Source organism: Manis javanica, chromosome 18 (genome assembly GCF_040802235.1).
Source record: "Manis javanica isolate MJ-LG chromosome 18, MJ_LKY, whole genome shotgun sequence".
NCBI lineage: Eukaryota > Metazoa > Chordata > Mammalia > Pholidota > Manidae > Manis > Manis javanica.
The window spans coordinates 6933446-6954551 of NC_133173.1; the positions used below are offsets into that span (position 1 = coordinate 6933446).

Below are 21106 nucleotides of genomic sequence, written 5' to 3' on the forward strand. Positions count from 1 at the left end.
GATTTCCAGGTCCCCTGGAGTAGCAGTTTGCCATAGGCTGGCCTCTGTCTCTCCATCCCTGGCAGCCCAAACATGTCAAACCCTTTGGGAACCCAAGCAGGGCCTCTGGTAGTACTCCAAACATGCACAGGGCGACAGGAGTCCCGGTGTTAGTCAGAAAAGTCTCTGCCCCCCTATAGCCCGTACCGTAGTTAAACTGGCTGTTGGCCTTCTCGCAGTTGATGACGTTGAAGCGGTAAAGGACCGCAGCCTTCATTCTGCTCACCCGGAAGTAGAACCACTGCTGGTGCTGGGCACTGTTCACATCTGCGTTCACCAGCAAGTCGTACTCAAACCTGCAAAGCCAGCAGCAAGACTGGAAGGTTAAATGTCTGCAAGGTGACTTCCTGCCCTGCAAATCTACACACGTCAGGCTCCGCATGGCAGGAGTTAAGACCCAGGATCTCACAATATGGGACACAGGCTGCAGGAATTCCAGAAGGGAGAGAAGCTTCTTGATATTAGCAGAGTCTGTTACACAACTGTAGCACATGTTTTTATTAAACTATAAGGAATTTTCTCTCCAGCTGCAAAGATGTGAATGTGCTCTATCCCAGAGAAAATGCAATCACGTCTTTCAGGACATGCCATTACTATTTGATGCTAGAATTGTTTTTGAACCTTGGTCTGTTTGTATGGAAAAATGGTAATAGTGTCTATACATGTGGCACTGTGTGTAAAGATTCAGTAGTGTAGTATATGTAAACCCCCAGCAAAGCAATAGACATGACCTAGGCTACCAGTGCAGAAGTGGTTTGCTTATTTTTCCCCCTTTTTAATTTATTTGACTTAATACAGTAGAGTACACAAATCTTAAGTGTACAACTCAGTGAATTAAAATCAATTCATCTGGATACACCTGTGGATAATTACCCAGATCAAGACATAGGACATTTCTGGTGCCCAAGGAGGCTCTCGTGTGCCCCCTCCCAATCACCAAGTCTTCACAGATAATTAGTTTTTTGAGTTTCAGCAACAGAATTAGAAATGCAGTTAAAGTTCATCTAACATCACTATCAGTATATTTCACATGGAAAAATATTATTGCCCCATTCCCTTGGCACACTCTTCTAGAGTTACTCTTCTACAAAGGGTAATGTATTTGCACTGACCCATTCATACTCTCCCACTCTGGACCTCTGATAAATGGCATTGTACAGTGAGATTCATAGAAGGGTAGAGCTCTGCCTAAGATGTATCAGAGCAGTGCAAGACTAACTGATGGGGTCCCACTCCTCACACTGTCACAGTAAGCACCACACACTAACCACTGAGCCACCATACACCAAATGGAGCATAACCCTCTGTGTAGCACTCATAAGAACAGTTTTGGAAAGTCTAGACCCTCAGATTGTCTGCTTGCCCACAGTCCTCCTTCCAAAATCAATCATAAAAACTCCTTGGTTATAAATAGGTGTGTTTTCTGCCACTGTAGTCTGTGACCCTGACCACAGCTGATTGGTTTAAGATTCTACATTCCAGCCAGAGGCAGATATATGGAGAGAGAACTGAGCAAGGCCAGCAGTTTGGGTACATCCAGGATTGATGATTGTCCCACTGGACAACTCCTAATTAGGTCTTCTCTCCTGCAGCCTTTGGACATAATATAAGAGAGCAGGTGCACTAAAAGCAGGGTCCCCAGGAAGAGGCAGAAGCCGGGCTGGTAACAGAAGGAGAAGAAGGCTGAGGAAGAATCTTAACATGTTGCATTTCCCTCCTTCAGCCCAAGTAGCTTGGCTCATACTCGTTTTATACATTAGGTCTCCTTCAAATAGCTCATGTAAAAAAAATAAAAATAAAGAAGGATCACCTCTTACCTCCCCCCAGAAAACAAAAACTGCAAAACTGATGCCCCAGGTAGATACAAAGTGGGTCCAAGCTATACCAACTCCTGCGCTCCAGCCGTAGTGGAGGTGCATGCCTGCATCAGCACTAATGCTGACAGAGCTTACCACGTGCCAGGCACTATCCTAAGAGCTTCATGTGTGTTCTATGACTCTCAGGACAATGCCCTATGATGTGGGTGCTATTACTGCCCCCATTTTGCAGGTGAGGAAATAAAGGCGTGGAGTCAATAAGGTAACGTGCTCAAAGTCTTCTGGTTGGAAAGAGGTGAAGGTGCCCTGGCAGTTTGCTCCCAAAGTCTGTGCCTGCCACGCCATCACCTGCTGTGGACTGCTGTTTTCAGCAGTTCACTCACTGGAGATGGATTATGCATCTTGCTTTCTGGTACATGGCAAATACAGACCACACAGCTATAGTAGAAAGAATCGTAACACAGCAAGAGTAGCCCTCTTTTCTGCCACTGGGAAGTTTTGTTTTATTTCCCTCCATTAATGTGTGCAGACCTGGACTTCCCTTGCCTATGAAATACTTTTCTATTACTAAGAGCTCACTGACAGATTCTGGCAGAGAGGCACAGCACAACACACCCCCTTGAACGAAGGATAGCTCACCTCTCTAGGGGGAGCCCAGGGTTTCTATCACCCAAATGCAGAGCTATGAGAACAGACAAGAAAAGGTACAGGAATAGGGGACCCTGGACACCCTGCCACATCAACAGAACCAGCCCCAGCATCAGTGGAAGTAACAAAGTGCCCCCAAACCCAAATATGGACCCATCATTTGGAATACAGGTGTCGTCAGGACATTCACCTCTAGTCTCCACGGTGCTATGGCATCAGCCAGTGAGCCCCCTAGTGGTGAGCTGGTAAATGTTTAACAACCGACTTGGGACAAACGTCCTGTGCACTATTTGCTGGTTTTTATGGTGTAAACACTCGCACCATGGCTGATTTCAAACTACCAGTGTGAGGTCACTGTAAAAGCAATAGGGAAGAGACAGTCACAACCTGCTCTCTTCGGCTGCCAGGAGCTACCCCTGGGGCTTTCCTTACTTACTCTCGCACTTGGATGGCTTTGCGAAGATTTCCGGACTCAAACTGGGAGAAGAACCTTAGGCCATCAGAAGCAGTGTCTTGCGAAGGCCTGTAATGAAACAGGGAATGTGTGAACTGGATTCATTGCTATTCTTGAGCACAATTTGACATTTCTTAAGAGAGAAGCTTTCTCTTACAGATCTTTAGCCTGAATTTTCATCGCACTGTCTTAGGAGCAGGAACGAATTACTAACATAAAATACTCTAATTCTCATTTAATCACAGGATATTCCAGGTCCCTCCCACCACATTCCAGTGACACTCAAGACCACCTACCAAGGCTCATCTAAACTGAAGACGACTTTATTTATAACATCACTTGGCTGGATGAGCCTGCGGACATCCTCAAATATCTTGATCCTGGAAAGGAAAATTGGAAAACATTTTAAGGGTTGGCCCTTCTTCATTACCCATCCAGCCTATGGTTATCCAGGAAGGGCCAAAATAAAGCCCCAACCTTGAGCTGAAATTGTGCAAAAAAAGTGCCCTCCTTCCTTTTCTTCTTTATCAAAAAATAAAACTACACCACAGCAAAGTAGGAAGCCGGAAGGAGTTGGAATACAGGAAATTGGGGGCCAGATTTTCATTGGAAGATTCTTGACTTGAAAGAAAGTCTTGTCAAGGGCATTTGGGCAAAAGGACTTTGAAGGTTTCTGCCTAAGTGAATAAGAGGTCTTTGGTCCTGAGACGTTTTGAGGGAGACATTATGATCATTGACTGTCAGCACCCTCAAGGTCTGGAAGGGCCCCAATTTGCCTTTGAACACTTGTGTCATTTACATTCCTTGGGTTCTGTCTGTTCCAGAAGACTAAGGTTAATCCTGGCTGAGAAAACACAAATATCTGGGAGATTTAAGAAAGAAGGAGGAAGGAAACCCAAAGGATCTTTCAGATATCCTCCTTGCATTTCCAATCCAAGTCTTTGGGGTGGGGCGGGAGAAGGTGGTGGGGGTGATAGACATGAGGTCCGGACCCAGGTCAGCCCCTCTGATGTGTTTCTTAGGAACCTGAGCATGGCAGGTAACAGGCAGGGAGGTGAGGTCAGAGACATCAGCCAGGAGCCCAGGTGGGAGCAACTCTCGGGATCCATCGCCAATTTGATGGTGAAATGGAAAATAAGGTAACGAAACTATTGGTAGGTACACTTTGCTCCACTGACGTAGTATATGCATACTCATTTTTTTTTTCGAGGAAAGTAATTTTTTCCTTGGCTTTAACAATTTCCATTTAACCTCACTATGCTGATTCGAAGGCAATGCTCCCTTCCCTGCATACTGAGAATAATCCATCACCCAGTGTTTCTTCCCTGCAGATGTATGTTTTCCTTAAAATCCTCAGTGATGCAGCAAAATGATTCTCCAAGCCCATCCGGGTACTGTCAGGTTGGGACTGTGAGACAAAGGTATATCACCTCCTCTCATTAATAAAAGATCAGGTACCAATTCCTAGTGAACAAGAAAAGGAATCCCAAATAATCCATACTTGTCTTTTCCCGAGAACCTTCAGAGATGGGGTGAGGGGTTGCATTAGAATCATCTGAGCAATTACTTTTCTGGAAACACATGCCTGCTACCACCCCACACACAGTTCTGCAATGTCCTGGTCGGGAAGCAGGCTTGTGTGTTTGGCAAAAGTTTCCCAGTGGGTTTTAACATGCTCCTGATGAAGGCTCCCTTTCCCACAGGGAGCAGAACTATCTGTAAAACCATTCCACCTATAAAAATGTTAAAGAAGAGGAAAGGCATAGCTCCCAAATCAGGAGCGCCGTCACCTTTGGATTCCACATCTGCGCTCCAACAGAGACTGAGCAGCGGGAGGTGGACAGTGTCCCCAGAGATCAGGAAACGCCATCATCTTGAAGTCAGCCACAGACCTGGTTCTCCCGGCTTTGGCCATATAAAGATAGGGGTCGTGGAAAGGGACATGTTTGGGATGTGTCTGCAGAAGCTTATCTATTTCTTCAGTAGCTTCTTTAGTCTTAGCGGAATTGGAAAAGGAGGCACTAATCCTTGGGCAAGAAACAGCTTCGATGTCCCAAGCATCCTCTTTGAGAGAAGCCTGAACCTCAGGGGTTTTGTTTCCAGAAGAATCTTTCCCATGGCCACTGGACTGTGCCTTTTGGTATGGGCTCACTCCAGGCTCTTTTTTGGAGGTTAGATGTGCATTGGACCTCCCCGTCTTCACTGTACTCAGAAGGGAAGCCTGGACTGTGTCTTCTCTTTCTTGACTGAAGGAGCTTTGGTCCTTATTCAAGCAATGCCATTTTGGGGAGGCAGCAGTCGGAATGTGCTGGTGATTGGCATACTGAGCCTCTTCAAAGTTCAAATCGTCTCCAGGCCTGGACTCCAGGACCTTTGGGTTTAAAGTAGAAAAGAATATGTCAGTGTTTCCTTCCAGCAGAGGATATAATTTGATCGCCATCCTCACCTTCTGGGCACAGAGCTTAACATAAATCCTAAGAATTGGGAAGCTTTTTCCAAGGCCAGCCAAGGAAAGACTAAGCTCTCAGAGTTAAATCAGTAGCAGAATCACAGAAACTCATGCTTGGAAGGGGCTTTGGGTGAGGCTAGAATAATTCTACACAGTACAGTGAATGTCTTCTCCAACATCTCAATTAGCTGCCACCTGGTTGAACCACCTCATTTGCAGGGTCTTCACTGCACCATGTGGTGCTGCCTTTCATTTGAGGATCATCTCTGATGGTTGAAAACAAAAGTCTTCCTTACACTGAACTGAAATTTCCTTCCCTCATTTTTTTTACCCACTGATTCCCTTCTGCTTTCTGGACTGAAACAGAACACGCTAACTCCCTTCTACATGTGATTTAGCTTGTACCCTCAGAAGTGAACAGCTTCATGCTTTATTTGAGTCATAAGAAAATAACAGAGCTCAAAAGAAAGGTATAAAATCCGGGAGGCCACACAGCAGTGAGAGCAGCCCCTGGCCCCTGGATGAATATTACCAATTATAAAGTCCTCCATTTCTTTCTACTATCAAAGAACCCTGGAATCAGACTGGCCACCTTCAGGAAGCCTTCCAGTGCAGTGTTCCCACTTTGACAAGGGAACAATTAAATCATCGGGAATTCTCACTTGCTTTCTCAGTACACGGGGGCAGGGCACTCTGCCCTCCAGACCATAGGCAGGGAGGTATACCTTCATCCCACTTCCATCCTCGGCATCAGGTGTCAGAATGAAGGACAAGGACCCTCATGGCCACACTAGCTTGGCCACCTTTTTGAGATTTTTTGCTCAGACTTCTGCTCTTCTCTTGGAAAGATCCCAGAAGCAGACTGCTAATTATGAGCAATGCTTTCCATCTGGAAACCTCTGTTTGGCTTCCAAGGTTCTGTAAATGACCCACCATGCATTGTTAAGAATCAGAACCGTGGCATATGTCTACCTCAAAGTTACAGGAGAGCTCAAGACACATGGCCTCATACTGTGTCAGGTCCTCTTCAGGTCGGTCAAGACCAGGTCTGGAACTCAACTTGGTAACATCTGTTTCCAAATCATCCTGCAATGAAATATTTTTTTAAAAAAAATTACAATCAAGAAGGCTACCCCTGAGACATGTGAAGACAAGCTTACATATGTGATTTTTCAGAATCCTGGCACATGGTTTCCTTGCATCCAGATTAGAGCGCTAGTGTCTGCCAAGGATAATTTAGTATGCCCACTTGTATTTTTTTAAATAAAAAGCAAGAAGATACACAACTTGTCTCAGCACTTGTCAGTCCTCATCATAAATCAATTATGTAAAATGACATCAACTATGTACAAATTAAAGCACAATATAGAAGAAATTTTATCTTGTCACCACTGTCATCAACATAAATTTTCATTGTTACACCTATTTATCTATATCTCTTTGCCATTTTGGTCCTTCTCTCTTTTCACAAATGTTGGGTGAGCATCTGCGATGGGCGGGCACTCTTCCAGGTATAGAGGCTGTGATGGGCTGGATGAAGGTCCGTGCTCCCACGGAATTCACCTTCCCGTGGGAGAAGGAAGGCAGCCAACCGTATGGAAACCAATGAACAAGGTCATTTCCAACAACGATGGATACCACGGGAATCAGAAAGACGATGAAGTGATTGTTGAGATGGGGTGATCTGAGAAAGCCTGGAGAGGTAACACCTTAACTGAATGACATTTAACCTAAATGACAGTAATAGCCACCCATGCAAGGACATGGGGGAGGACTTATTAGCAGAAGGAACAGGTCAAACACGCTTTCAGAAAGAACAGGGCTAAAGTATCAAGAATAAGAGGAAGTCTGCAGGAGTCAAGATTCACGAGGCAGGGGTTATGTTGAGACCAGCAGACCCTGGGAAGGAGTTTGGAACCCCCTGCCACACTTTGTTCCTTTATACATTTACAGTTTACCTAGTCACCACCAATCATTTCCTCACTGGGCTGAATTATTCCAGACCCTTTATTTTCCCTTTTAGGTCATCACTTCATAATAGCTTAACAGTGAGGGCAACTATTCTTCAGAAATACTTTTGTATTTTCCAAAAGTTATAAAATCTTACAGAGAAAGGACACCAGGAATCAGCCAATCCAGTCTCTTTATTGTCCATTGGCTCTGTGAGGTCAAGTTTTCCTAATAAATAGGGGAGAAAAATCTAGCCTGCTTTAGGAATATACTTGGTTAGTTAAGAAAAAAAATCTGGCAGTCCTGAAGGCCTGGATAATTATTCTTAACAAAAAGGGTCAAATCAATGTGGAAAATAAATGTTTATATATTCTGATTCAGTGAAAAAAGAAAATGCAATATTCCAACCATCTTCCACAATGTACCTCCAAACTTGAAATTAAAAGAACAGACCCCATGAGGTTGACTTGAGGATTTTTTCACATGCAATACACACCACACTGGAACTCCTTAGCCTGGCAGTGGAGATCCCACCATTCTTGTCCCTTCCAGCTTCATCTATCAGTTCCTGCTCGCCTCCGGGCTCCCTGCTGCAGCCTCAGACATGCTTCAGGGTGATACCAATGGAAACACAACCTGGAAGGCCACTGGGACGAGACTCCCTACCAGCACGTAAGACTGGTGTGTTTGGGGTCAGAACTCTCCTGTGGCCCATGAAGTGCAGCCTAATGCATTCTACGTGTGGCTAAGTGACCTTTCCACTGGGAGCTGGCAAACCACAGCCCACTGACTGTTCTTGTAAATGTTTCACTGGAACACAGCCACATCCATTCATTTGTGTCTACGGTTGGTTTCTCAGGACAGCAGCAGAGCGGAGTGGTGGTAACAGAGACTGTCTCTGCTCCTCAAAGGTTTGCATCTCCATCTGTGAACTGCCAGACACTCAGATGGGCTTCCCCGTCTCCTCCTGTATTTCTTATAAATTCCATTTATATTTCCTTAGGCATGAGCCTGCTTCTGTGTCCTCACAGCGACTCAGACAGCCTTCATCACTGAGGAGTCTGGCAATCCATCCAGATGATGCTGCCTGGTCCTTCCTCCTCAGACTGGACCCTTCAGATAATGACTCTCCCAGCCTTACACTGGGGTTCACTACCCTGTGACGGTGGTCACTTGAACTCTGGTGGGACAATCCCCAAGGTCACTGGACTGGGAACTCCTCGGAGATGAAAACTATATTCCTGCCTCACACGTGGATCACTCAACTAAGTCCTGAAAGAAACATTTAAAAGGAAGGAAAAGGAGGGAAGAAAGGCAGGCAGAGCTTGAATGCACTGCTGATCCTCCACTTGAGAGCGTTCAAAGCTAACAGTTGTGCTCACGAAAACAGCATGGCCAATGTCTAGTCTGCATTTGTTGTCAGCTTCCCTTTTCTCCTTCAGTTTCAATCACCAAATAGCACCCAACTTTCCATTCTCGAGACCCTTTCCAGAAAAGTTCCTTTGGACCATTCTTTCTGATAGGCTGGTCCAATTCTGAAGTAAGGTTTTCAGATGAAAAAGCTCAGTTAAAGGCTTGGTTAGGTCTGTGACCAGAAGCCAACACCCAGCTTCCTGCCCACATCTCTTACCCCAAATGCTGCTGGGCTCACCGGGGAAAATCCATTTTGCTGGGGTACCAGTTCTGCTGCTCTTGGAGCACCGGGGTCAAAGCCCGATTCCCACGCATCTGTTTTCCTCTACTACTCGTGCTCACGCACTGACTTCCCATCCTGGCTTGAAGGCTTTGATGAATAGTTTCCAGACTCTCACCAATTTGTCTTCTGCTTCCCTGCCAGCTGAATGTGTTTATTTGTTTTGGTCCCACTGCACCCCTAACCCACCATCCACTGCAGAGTGAAGACAAAGGAAAGCCCCCCACCTACTCCCGCAATGTGCTTCATGAAATCAGACACTGGCATATGCAGCTTCTCCCTCCCGATCAGATACAAGAGGCGACTGACACCCTGCATCAGACATTCAGTTGTCACCGAGCAAGCAAGAGGGGAGGGGAAGGTGGCATTGATGGATGACTGCATCTGCGCAGTATTATCCAAAGAATTCAGCAAGTACTCCGGGGGCCTGCGCTGCCAAGCCACAGCAAAGAACCAATTTACTGCTGATGACTTCAGAAATGATTCTATTTATCTACAGAACCCTGAGAACCCCAGCATCTTTAGCAGTCTCTACCTAAAGACCCGGCTAAGAAGTAGTCCCTGTATGTCTGCTACTACCATCAGCAAGGTGAGTGATTATTATGATAGAGAACTCAAAAAGTCTCTTTTTTTCTAGATAGATAGGTAGATACAAAAGGAAGAAAGGGAGAGAGGGAGGGAGGGAAAAGGGGAGGGCTGGACGGACAGATGGATGGATGAATAGATTTTTTCACTCAGGTTTAATCTCCAAGAATGTCACAAAAGATAACATTTACTTCTTATTTTGCACATGACAAAATTAAGGAACTATAACTTGAAAAGGTTTTTCAAGTCCATATTCACCAACAGAAATGGAGACAGAATTAAAACTCAGACAAATTATTATTCTAGAGCAATGGTTCTCAACCAGGGGTGCCCCTCCTCAGGGACATTTGTCAATTCCTGGAGACATTTTTGGTTCATGACAAGAGGTAGGACAGCAAACGGGTTAAGAGCTACTGGCATCTGGTGGGTGGAAGTCAGGGATGCTGGTTTATGCAACATCCTACATGGCACAGGACAGGTACCACACAGAGAATCATCCAGTTAAAATGACAATAGTGCCAAGGTTTTGAAACCCTTCTCTAAAAATGCAGTCACTAAATTGTCCCATTGCCTGTTTTTGTCAATAAAGTTTTATTGGAACACAGACATGCTCTTTGTCCTTTATGTATGGTCTACGGCCGCTTTGCAGCTGTCACAGCAAAGTACATAGCTGTGACCAAGACCATGTGGTCTCCAAAGACTAAAGTAACTACTAATGAACCTTTTGCCTGAAGTTTGCTAACCTCTGTGCTATAGCATAGGTTATTATGGGATAGAGACCAAAGGGTATCCCTTCCTTGATAGCCAGAGAGCACACACCATGCAACCTAAGGCAGCACTGTTCTCAAAGACTCCAAGATAAAGGGAATCATACAACACAGTGGTCCTGTGCAGAGTGGGTGGATAAGAATAATGACTTAAGAAGGTAAGTGAGACCTCGTAGAAAACATTCCCAGAAAATCCTCCCATGATCTCTTTGCCCGAATGTCATCCACACTTACTAACTATGCCAACCCTAAGCATTAAAATGTCCACATAAGATGCATCCTGACAGAATACGAGCACCTTCATAATGGATAGCCTCCGCCTTTACAAGGAGCATTGTCCTGGGCCTACGCAGATGAGAGTGACAACGTGGAAATCAGTACCAGCAGCTGTCATTTGTTGAGCACCCCTGGCTGCCAGGCCCTGGAGGGGAAGCATCAAAGTAGGTCCTTAAATTTTACACCAGGCTTAACTGAATGTGGAAAGTGATGTTTTCCGTTGTAAGATGTAAAGGGGCTGGTGTACTTACTTCCTCTTTCATGTCTTCAGAATCCGAATCTTTATCCACTTCGTCATCACCATCATCTTCGAGATCCTCTGGGTGGAGAAAAAGAGACGAGATGGTGAGGCTTCCCCTTCGTCTTGGGTCTGGCTTTCACTGTACAATGCTTAATATTTCTTCCTCTGGCAAATGAGGAGGCCATTAGTAAGAGCACGGTATCCCACACGTTCTAATACTTACTGGTGGTACATGTAAATCATATGCACATAGGCACACGAGAGCACATATCACAAAGTCTGAAGAGCTGTCCCACATTAAATGCAAAACGCAGAATAAGATGACACATGAATCCCACTCTGGCTCCCCCTACCCAATTTAGAAGTATTAATGCAACTAGCATATGTGCAAACGTTGCTGCAACTTAGCACCTTAGCTGATTCCCTAATTTTGACAGGAAAGAACTGACTTGTAACAAAAGTCCATAGAAAGCATCCAGTGCCATGTGGCAAGACGATGGCTATGGAAAAATCTGTTCCATGGAAGGAGGACAGAGTTGGAAAGCACTAGAATCGTTTAGCAACGAATTTATCATAGAGACTGGCTAAGCATACCTTCAAATATTCTAATATGACTACCATGGGGTTGTAAATAGCAGAAGTTTTGTTTCACTTTCATACTGCAGGCAAATTAATTCCAGAGCCAGTCAATGCAATGGAGAGAATCAATCATGGGATTAGGAATATTTTTTTTAATTAGCCAGGATGACTGTATAAGCATTCACTAGCCACCAGTCAAAGTGTCAATAGTTAATAAGACAAAATAAGTGAGTTGGTACTTGTTCACCCTGTGTATGAAAAACTTGCTTTTTCATGCATACTTCTAACTAGCTTACTAGATGGACTCTAAGGTCTGACCTGTAAGAACTGATTCTCCTTTCATCTGCCTTCCTCTGAAACACGGCAAACATGCAAAAACGCCTCAAAGGCTCACAGTGACCCACTTACTTTACCTTCAGTTAGAACACATGGAGGTTCAGAGGTGATGCTCCCAGGGCCCGGGAAGGTGTACGCACTGCTGGCCGTGGCCAAGGGAAGGGGACACTTCGGGTAGCACTGCCTCAGGATGTCAAGCATGATGGAGAGGACAGGTTCTAAGCTTTTGTCATCCAGGCAGTTCTGAGCAAAGAGAAGATAATACTGGATATTGACATCTTGCAATGTGTCCCCTCGTCACAACAGCATTTCAGGTAATGAATGACACATGGCCTAAGTGGACAGGACACGTCCTTGGCGTACACTGTCTAACCTGAACACTCTAATGTAGACCACTGTCTACTGTAGAATCTGCTTCGGTCCAGTGCGTAATCTGCATTTTTATTTCTCCTTCATAGCTCATATATTATTGGAAGAAATTTAGTCTGAAAACAGACTTAAAAGTTTTTCAAAGGATGCTACAACTCAGAGCAGATATTGTCCAGATAGTTGGAGGAAGAGGAGATATAAGCATCCTCTTTGGCCATCCATGTGTCACTGTGAATTATTGCCTAAATTAGAGAGTGAGTAGATGAACTGACAGAAGTCTCACTTCTCTCTTTCAGCTGTTATCTGATGAGAAAAACAGAAAGGAAGAGATAAAATGTGAAATTAGAAGAAAAGACTAAATGAATCTCAAGGATCTAAATTAAATAACATGGCTCTTTCTCAAAGCCTATGGTTGATCCCTCACGGTACCTACCCAAAGCAAAGAAAAATTGGGTTTGCAGATGTAACATTTTGAATACTGATGGAACGTGACAAGACCCTTCTTCTTAGACACTGTGAAAAATGTAAGAACAAGTTTACTAAATTGAGAGAGAGAGCGCTGGGAGTACTTCAGTATGTCTGCTATTTTCTTGGGTCTACTGACTCAGTACAGAAAGTTGACTAGCGTGAGCTTCCAATTTGATATTCCTGAGAGGTTTTCCAGGATAAACGTGGACAAGTCGTAGCATATGGAGGGTACTAAGTACTGCCACAAGCAGAGTGGCTAGGATGTCATGCAATAGCACTATGGGTAGCTCCGCATGAAAGAACATGGAGAAAAAAATGACAGACTTTCAGTCATGAAATCAAATTACCCAAATGATTCTAAAATTGAATAAAAGGCAACTTCCAAGCCAGAAATGCCTTAATACATTCAGGAGTGCTATCTCCCCTTCTGGTGCTGAAATGGTTCTAGTCCGATGTCCTGAACCAAGAGCAGGAAATGCTCTCCATGGAAAATGGACGGGCTGAGGTTATTTCATCCCTGGGGCCAGTCAAATGGTTTCAAGAGCTTCGTAAAAAAGTGTGAGTACTGGAAAGAGAGATAACAGAGCATGCAGGAGGGAGGGAGAAGTAGATGGTCCATCAGAGATGTTCTGAGCTTCAATCTTAGGAGACACATAGCAAAGGACAAGCCAGGGAACTTGGTCAAAACTACCAGCATTTTGGAAACCAGGTCTGTCTGTGATTGTCAGTGGCAGTGTTCACAAATGTAATGATGCTAATGTGCTCTACTTCTGAGCGGGACAGTGCAGGAAGGATGGATAGGTTGGGCCATGCCATGAACTTGAGGGAAAGGGGGTGTAATTGAAATCTATTGAAACCAAGACATCAGGATAATGTGACAGTGTCTGCTACAGTCTGGGGAAAACATCTGTGGATTTTTAAATGATCCTTGGTTCCAAAGTAATAGAAATGCCTAGATCAACTCTCCAACACTTCCCCCATGTTAATGGATAGGTGCTGTGCAGGGTGAACTTCCAAGCCAGAAGCGAGGGTGGTACCCAGAATGCCAGGTTTAAGGGGGCCTCACTCTCAGGCTCCACAGGGCAGGATTGGCACTTGTGCTATGTAACCAGAGATTAGACTCCAGGGACAAGACTCCAAGAAATAGAATCTCCATGGATGAATGTCTCAGAATTTGGGCCCAAGGTGAGAATTTTAGGCTCACTTTTCCCATCCCTCCTCATAATACACCTGCCACTTGGACAAATGATGAAATGTGAAAGTGCTTAAAATGTTCAATTCATAGGTAACATGTTTGAGTTGGCTTTGGGATCATAAATACCCTACCTCAGCCATACATGGGCAGACAGAGTGCGGTCGCCCCCCGCCCCGCCATCCATGAACTCCTGCCAACCATAGTCCTGAAACAGATGATCCTCCTTCTAACCTACTGTCAGAAGGTCAATAACAGCCTAACGCTACATCACAAGGCTTACGTCATCCACCTCACTTCATCTTGTCATGTAAGTATTTTATCGTTTCACATCATCACAGCAGAGTGCCCCCAATACCGTAGGACATTTTGAGAGAGAGACCACATTCATGTAACTTTTGTGACAGCCTATTATCATTGTTTTGTTTTATTATTAGTTATTGTTCATCTCTGTGTCCAGTTTATAAATTAATCTTTATCATAGGGTAAGTATGATTAGAAAAAAGTATGTACAAGGTGTGGTTCTCTGTGGTTTCAGGCATCCCCCCACAGATAAGGGGGGACTAGTACATGGCACGCAGCTCAGATCCTGCAGCAAGACTCGCCGAATTCAAACCCTGGGCTGACGATTACTGGGTAGCCCGGCAGTTCCTGCGCCTCTCTGTGCTGCAGCATTCTCATCTGTAAAGTGGAGATGATAACAGCACCTCTCTCATGAGGTTGTGTGTGAATCTCAGGAGGTAAAGCAGGCAAATTCCCCCCAAACAGTAAGCATTGTAAGCCCTCGCTAACGGTTACCCATAGGATGTCAGCAGACATCCTTATGCTCATAAGTCTCTCATAAGAACCTGAAAGAAGGTTACCTTTTTATCTCTACCGGATCCTAGGAGGCTGCAGCTACTAGGGGCAGAGTCCTTATAGTAACAAAATCAGCTGCGTTAGAGGGAAAGTCACCTGACACAGAGCCAGGAGTCTTGGGTTTAAATTCCAGCTCCACGTGACTAATGTACCAAAGCCACCAGTGTCCCCCATGTGCCCCCACCCAGCCCAATTGTTCCCTTGGCCCTCCCGGCCTCCCTCCTTCCTCCTGGGCCTTTGGATTCTCGCCTGTCCCAGTGGCAGCCAGAGAGTCCTGGAAGAACATATATCAGTTTAATGTGCAGAGTTTTAGCTCCAGGACAATAAGAGTGGTTCTAGAACAGTGTATCACAGAGAAGGCATATAGTGGATCTGTGGCATCTTGCTGCACTGATGGACAGTGACTGCATTGGGTATGGGTGGGAACTTGATAATATGGGTAAATGCAGTAACCACATTGTTTTTTTCATGTGAAACCTTCAAAAGAGTGTATATCAATCATACCTTAATAAAAAAATTTTTAAAAAAAGAGTAGTTCTAGAGATGGGTTTACACCACAGTGCACATGCACCTCACACTACCTAGCAGTACAGGAAGTGTGAGCATGGCTCAGGTGGTCAGCTTTACGTTATATGAATTCCACCATAATTAAAATTTTTACATTAAAAAAATAAAAAGCATAAATCCTATCAGTTCACTCCCCTGCTTCCAACCTTATAGAAATAAAATCAGAATTTATTCTCATGGTCTAGAAAGCTCTACGTGATCTGGCCTTCCCAAATTCTCCAACTCAGACCTTTCCCCCTCTTCAAACCTTCTTAAAATCTGAAGGAAATAGGCCCCAAACCCTTTCCCACGGCTCCAATGCTCTGGTCCCAGCTATGCCTCCAACTTCATCTCCTTCTCTGGCCTCTGCCACACCAGCTTCCCTGTTTCTTGGGCTCACCCACCTCCCACCTTCCCCTCCAAGCTGAGGGCTGGCATTCACCTTTCTCTCTCTTCCAGGAGCCCTCACACCCAGACCTTCCCATCTCTTGCCATTCGGGCTTCAGCTCCGGGAGCCAGCAACCCCTGCTGGGAGTGACCCGTGCTCTCCCCTCTCTGCAGCAACTCTGAACACAGATGGGCAAATTCTAAGTCCACAGCACATGTGCTGTAGCTTCAATTTAGGGGTGCCTGACACGGGAACGCCCTTGGTTTGAGACCCTCTGGTTCATTCTTGCCAAGCGCTTTCCTTTTGCAATGACACCCCAAATGTCTTGTGTGTCCCACGAGCCCTACCCTGCTGCCCGCTCCCACCTCTGCCTCTGGCACCTGCCCTGCACAGCGCACGAGCCAGGTTGTCTCTCTCAGGCTTTCCAAGGTGTTCTCCTGGCCTGACCCAGACATCACTGGCATTCTGCTCAAAGCTGCTCCGATCAGCCAAGATGGACTGGAGGTCTCCTTCCTCTGTATGGCTTTGCCAAGCCCCCTCTTGCGCCCCAGCTGTGCCTATCCTGTGGTTATCTGTACGTGGCTTCCCCTGTAGGATGATAAGTTTCTGGAGGATGAAGCTACCACCATCATCTACGATCTCCCTGTATAGCCAAACTGCAATCCCTTTCACTAAGCAGGACCTCGGGCAACATTTGCTGAATAAATAGAAAATGATCTCAGATCAACCTGATCTCCAGACTGTTTGGCTCCTGATTCTGGGTGGGTGAGATTCCCTTTAGGATGCAGCCCTTCCGCCCACAGATCCAGAAGGCACGGATAACTGGTCCTATGGACAAAAGGAATCCTGATGAACGAAGACTGAACCCACCACTCTTTCAGAGCAAGTGGCAGAAGCTGCAACTTTAAAAAGGTTGCCACTGCTTATCTGAGTGGTTCTCAGAGTGAGGTATCCATCCCACAGCATTAACATCACCTGAGAACTCGTTAGAAATGCAGAATCTTGTACCTCAACCCAGACCTGCTGAATTAGAAATTCTGGGAGTGGGAGTCTAGCATGCTGTGTATTAACATGTACGACAGATGGTCCATGCACACGGCCAAGCTTGAAAACCACCCATTTCAGCAGCGTTTTAGGTTTCTTTAAGCTATTCAAACTCCCCCGAGTGGCGCCTTTACCTGATTATTGCACACAAGTCTGCTATTTCTGCAGTTACTTATATCCCCAAATTGTTAACTATCTCATACCGTTTCAGGGCATCCTTGTAGGGGTGCTTTCTGAACCTTACATTCAAATTGCCATCCTCCTTCCTTCCTCATGCACAGCTCTGACTAGAACCTGCCACATTACCTGGCGCCTGCACTGCGTTATAGGCAATCTGATCCTTTGAACACTTAAGGGATTCTTAAAGGATCTGTGTAAGAACACGCAAGCCAGGAAACAAAGACATGGGGTCATCTGGAGAGAAACTCGGGGAGCAGGGGCCTCAGCAGAAAGGCAAAGAGCAGTATGTTGGGTAAAGGCTGAGGGAGGAACTCAAAAATCATTCTCACACCCAGTAGGTTTGTAATCACATGGAAACCACCAGTAAAAATGCTATAGGACAAGGGTTTCCGAAGCGTGGCTCCCAGACCAGCACCATCAACACTTCTTAGGCACTTGTTAGAGATGCACATTCTCAGGTTCCACCCCAGACCTGCTGAATCAGAGACTCTGAGGCTGGGGCCCTGCAACCTCTGTTGTAATGAGCACTGCAGGTGGGTCTGCTGCATGCTCACCTGGAGAACTGCTGGCCGGTGGACAGGACCATGGAGTCTTCGGCAAGACCACTGCTTTCAAATCCTTTAAAATGTTGGAGTCAGACGCTGCATTCACCCTAAGCCAGCTCCGGGCTGTAGTAAGCACTCAATACAAATGTCACCCCCTCCTCCTTCTTTTCCTTCCTGGTTTTCATAGTCATTATCACCACCAACTGTAACAGCAGCAGCACTATTATAACGTGCAAATAACCACTGAAATGACATCACTAGGTCCAAGGTGGCCATCCAGTGGCTCACGCGCCTTCCGTGGTAGAAGAGGGGAGGGCGATGATGGGCAGTTCAAACTCCAGCACAGCCACAGTGGCATCTGTGCCCACAGCACCTAGCACAGGTGCTGGGAGGCTCTTCAGGCTAAGGAAACATCTCCACAAAAGGCGAGGTCTGCCTCCATTCACTCCCTGCTTCCATTCCGGTGGTAACTGGAGGCTCCGATCTTGGAAATTTGCTTAATTGAGCAGCTGAGCTCTTCATCGACCTGCTGGGCAGCTGCTTCTAAGTTCCTGAGTCTAGGGCGCTGCCCCCTTTCTTGCCTGGGTTTCTCTGGATATTTTCTCCACCCTATTCCTAGCATGAACATGTACCTCTGGGATTACCATTCTCTTCCTTTATTGCTCTTCTAATTCTTTTTAACACAGATCAGAGAAACGGGCCATACTGCACTAAACAGAAGAACTGGCTGGCACACACAAGCTGGAGTGGGGGCTTTTAGGCACCAGCAATGCACAGCGTGTTTCACTAGGGCTGGAAAAGACTGGAAACTCAGGGGACACAGCTTACAAAGTCTGGTGAAGCCTGGGAAAATTCAAGGCACTGCTTCATCCAGAGAAATAGAATGTAAAATGCAGCTATTTCATGACTGAGAAGCTCTGAAAGCTATCATGATGGAGAGAAAACCACAGTTGATAGCAGATAGAAAATTAGATATTGGTTTGCAGCAAAGTATTATGTTATTGTTTAGAGAAGGGGCGGAGAAAAATGTCTTTCCTTTTTAATGGGAAAAGTCTACAGATACCATGGTTGGGAAACAGCCCTCTTGCTGACTGATTCGTTGCGTCAGAGGTACTCAGGCGGAGACAAACGGGAGGGCATTCGGAGCTGGGCAAGGGGGGCAGACACACAGGTGACAGCAGAGCAACAGAGGTGCCTGGGCCCAGGAGAAGGTGAGTGAGCAGCCGATGGGTAAAATTTGGGAGGTGTCCCATCATCCAGAGGGGGTATATGTAGCCCCACAGGACGGTGTTTAAATTAGCCCCAGTTAAGTGACATCAAGGAATTTGTATTTGGGTTGAAATCCAGGAAACCTCAGACCACACAGTCCACTGGGTGCAGACAAGCAGCAGTCCTTGCAGGGGCTCCCCTTTGCCTGGATGCTTTTTCCTTCTGAACTTGGTCTGAGCTGTTCTTTGGGAAATTCAGGTCTCAGCTTAGGCGTCACCTCTCTAGGAGAACACCTTCCTCTGCACCTCTGGCACTCGGCACCCTTACTTTGTTGACCTCACAGAGCAATATGAAATGATCGTGCCCATTGAATCCTTTGCTCCTTTAGTATCTGACTCTCCTGCTAGACTGTTTACCCCACAAGGCTTTGCCCACTAGGCCACCACCAGATCGTCAGTTCTAATTATTCCATGAACTGCTCACACCCTTAAAGCTCGTCAGTCATGGCAATCCCCCCCTCCCACCCCGCACTAAGCACAAGGCATTTCTACATTAATGTATATCGGCCACACCGCAACCCAGATTTTATTTCCAGTTTGTTTGTTTGTTTGTTTTCTTTTTGAAGAAAAAGAAACTGAAGATCCAGAGAAGATGGATCTCCAAAGTTTCCCAGCTCTAGGTACTAGAGTCAGGATTTGAACCTGGGTATTCTAGCTTTAGAGTCAACACACCCACAGTGCCACAGCGCGTGGCCAGTAAGTAGCTACTAAATCAATGAGCCAGTCAGTGCAGGTTTGAATGAATGAACAAGGATTGGAATCCGGAACATCTGCCCGTGGCGGGCAGCAAGAAACGTACTGAGGTTTTCCCAGCTGTGTTCAGGATGATTCCTAAATAACAGTCTTCAGGAATCCTCCCGACGTCACGCAGCTGCAGCGGTAACGGCTATGTTCATTACCTGCGCGGTGCTGAAGAGGATCTCCATGCCCTGAGCCGCCAGGAAAGCCTCCCTGCCAGACCGGCAGGTGGCGCTGTGCTTGAGGCAGAGCAGAAGCGCCCGGCGGATCGGCACGTGGGTGTTGGCCGTGTCGTGGAGGTGCCAGTCCTGATGCAGCCTGAGCAAGACTGTGACGTAGCCTCTGTTCACCGCCCTGCGGCTGTTAGACTCTGAAGCCGACAGGAAAAGGCAATGTCAATCAAAGGCTCTCCTGGCCGCACCTACCTCGCAGGATGTCCCAGTATACCTCCCACTAGATACTTTATTATAATGTGAATGATAATCACCTTAATCAAATGATCAGAGTCAGTATCACCAGATATGATGCACTGTGAAAACCACATCACCATTTCTAAGGTTTTCCTGTCCAAAATGCGTAACCTGAATTTAACCATGAGGAAAATCAGCAAACCCAAAATAAGGGACACGCTACAAGACACCTGATTTACACTCTTCAAAAACGTCGAATTTATGCAAAGCAAAAAAAAAAAAAAAAAAATGACTGAAGAACCAAGCTAAATTAAAAAGACATGGCATGTAAATACAATATAAAATTATAATGTAGATCCTGGGTGGGAAAATAATTTTTTTCTTTCGCTACAAGAGGCATTAGGGAAGCAGTTGGTGAAATTTAAATAAGGTCTGTAATTAACTAATAGTATTGTATCACTGTATATTAAATTTTAATACACTGTGGTTTTATAAGAGGAAAATCCTTGTTTTTAGGAAATTCACAACTGGAGTATGTGAATATCTGTAACTTACTCTCAGAAAATTTTAAAAAGTTGTCATAGTGATGGGAAGTGTGATGAAAGAAAGATTTCTATCAGATTTCCATTCTTGTTTCAGTGGATTTAGGATATTGTTAGGTTACGCAAACTACAAAGTTTAGGAGAAACTATTGAGTGAGACATAATATCTGAAAGGCTGTTATGTGGTGGGTGTTCTATCTAGAATGAATGGAAGCCAGTTTACGGATAATTAAAGGTTTGTCTCAATCCAGGAAGGCAATTCCTCAAGGTCAAGGCTGTCCAACAAGAGGATGGACTGTGTGCAGAAGGGGGCAGCAGGCACTGAAGATGTTCAGGCAGAGGGTGGAGACCCACCCAGCAGGGACACGGTGTGGGGGTTCTTACACCTGGTGGGAAGCTGTAATATTGCTTTTCTGGTTCCCTTCACCTCTTCACCATGATTTCTCTCTGTTAGTTGAATGCTCCTGGCTGAGATCTTCCATGAGACCCATCTTAGAAGATAACTGATGCTTCCCTAAGTTTCCCAAGATATAGTTGAAATTCTCTTTGGAGAAACACGGGGGAAGAAAAGTCCAATATACTTTTCTCAACAGTTAATATATGCCTCTTCTCGGATTAAACCCCTCAGGCTACAGGGCTGGCGGGCAAACATGCATGGGTTCAGATCTAGCCAGCAGATGCCTGGTCCTCTGCCCCTGCGAGTTAGGTGCCTTGCAGGACTCTG

General features: G+C 45.6%; 1 protein-coding gene across 11 annotated transcripts in view; it reads right to left on the reverse strand.

Moving 5' to 3' along the window:
• Nucleotides 1-21106, reverse strand: part of AGBL1 (AGBL carboxypeptidase 1) — an 822820-nt gene that overhangs the window by 676477 nt on the left and 125237 nt on the right. For all 11 annotated transcript variants that reach the window (XR_012127046.1, XM_073226990.1, XM_073226992.1 and 8 more), the window contains exons 7-14: nt 19592-19800; nt 11912-12077; nt 10930-10997; nt 6380-6493; nt 4749-5329; nt 3255-3338; nt 2941-3027; nt 187-335 (exon numbers count right to left, since the gene is read on the reverse strand). Coding sequence is in view for 10 of the 11 variants with exons in the window: in XM_073226990.1 (XP_073083091.1) it covers nt 187-335; nt 2941-3027; nt 3255-3338; nt 4749-5329; nt 6380-6493; nt 10930-10997; nt 11912-12077; nt 19592-19800 (1458 nt within the window). In the remaining variant the exon portion in view is untranslated. The remainder of the gene's footprint in view (nt 1-186; nt 336-2940; nt 3028-3254; nt 3339-4748; nt 5330-6379; nt 6494-10929; nt 10998-11911; nt 12078-19591; nt 19801-21106) is intronic.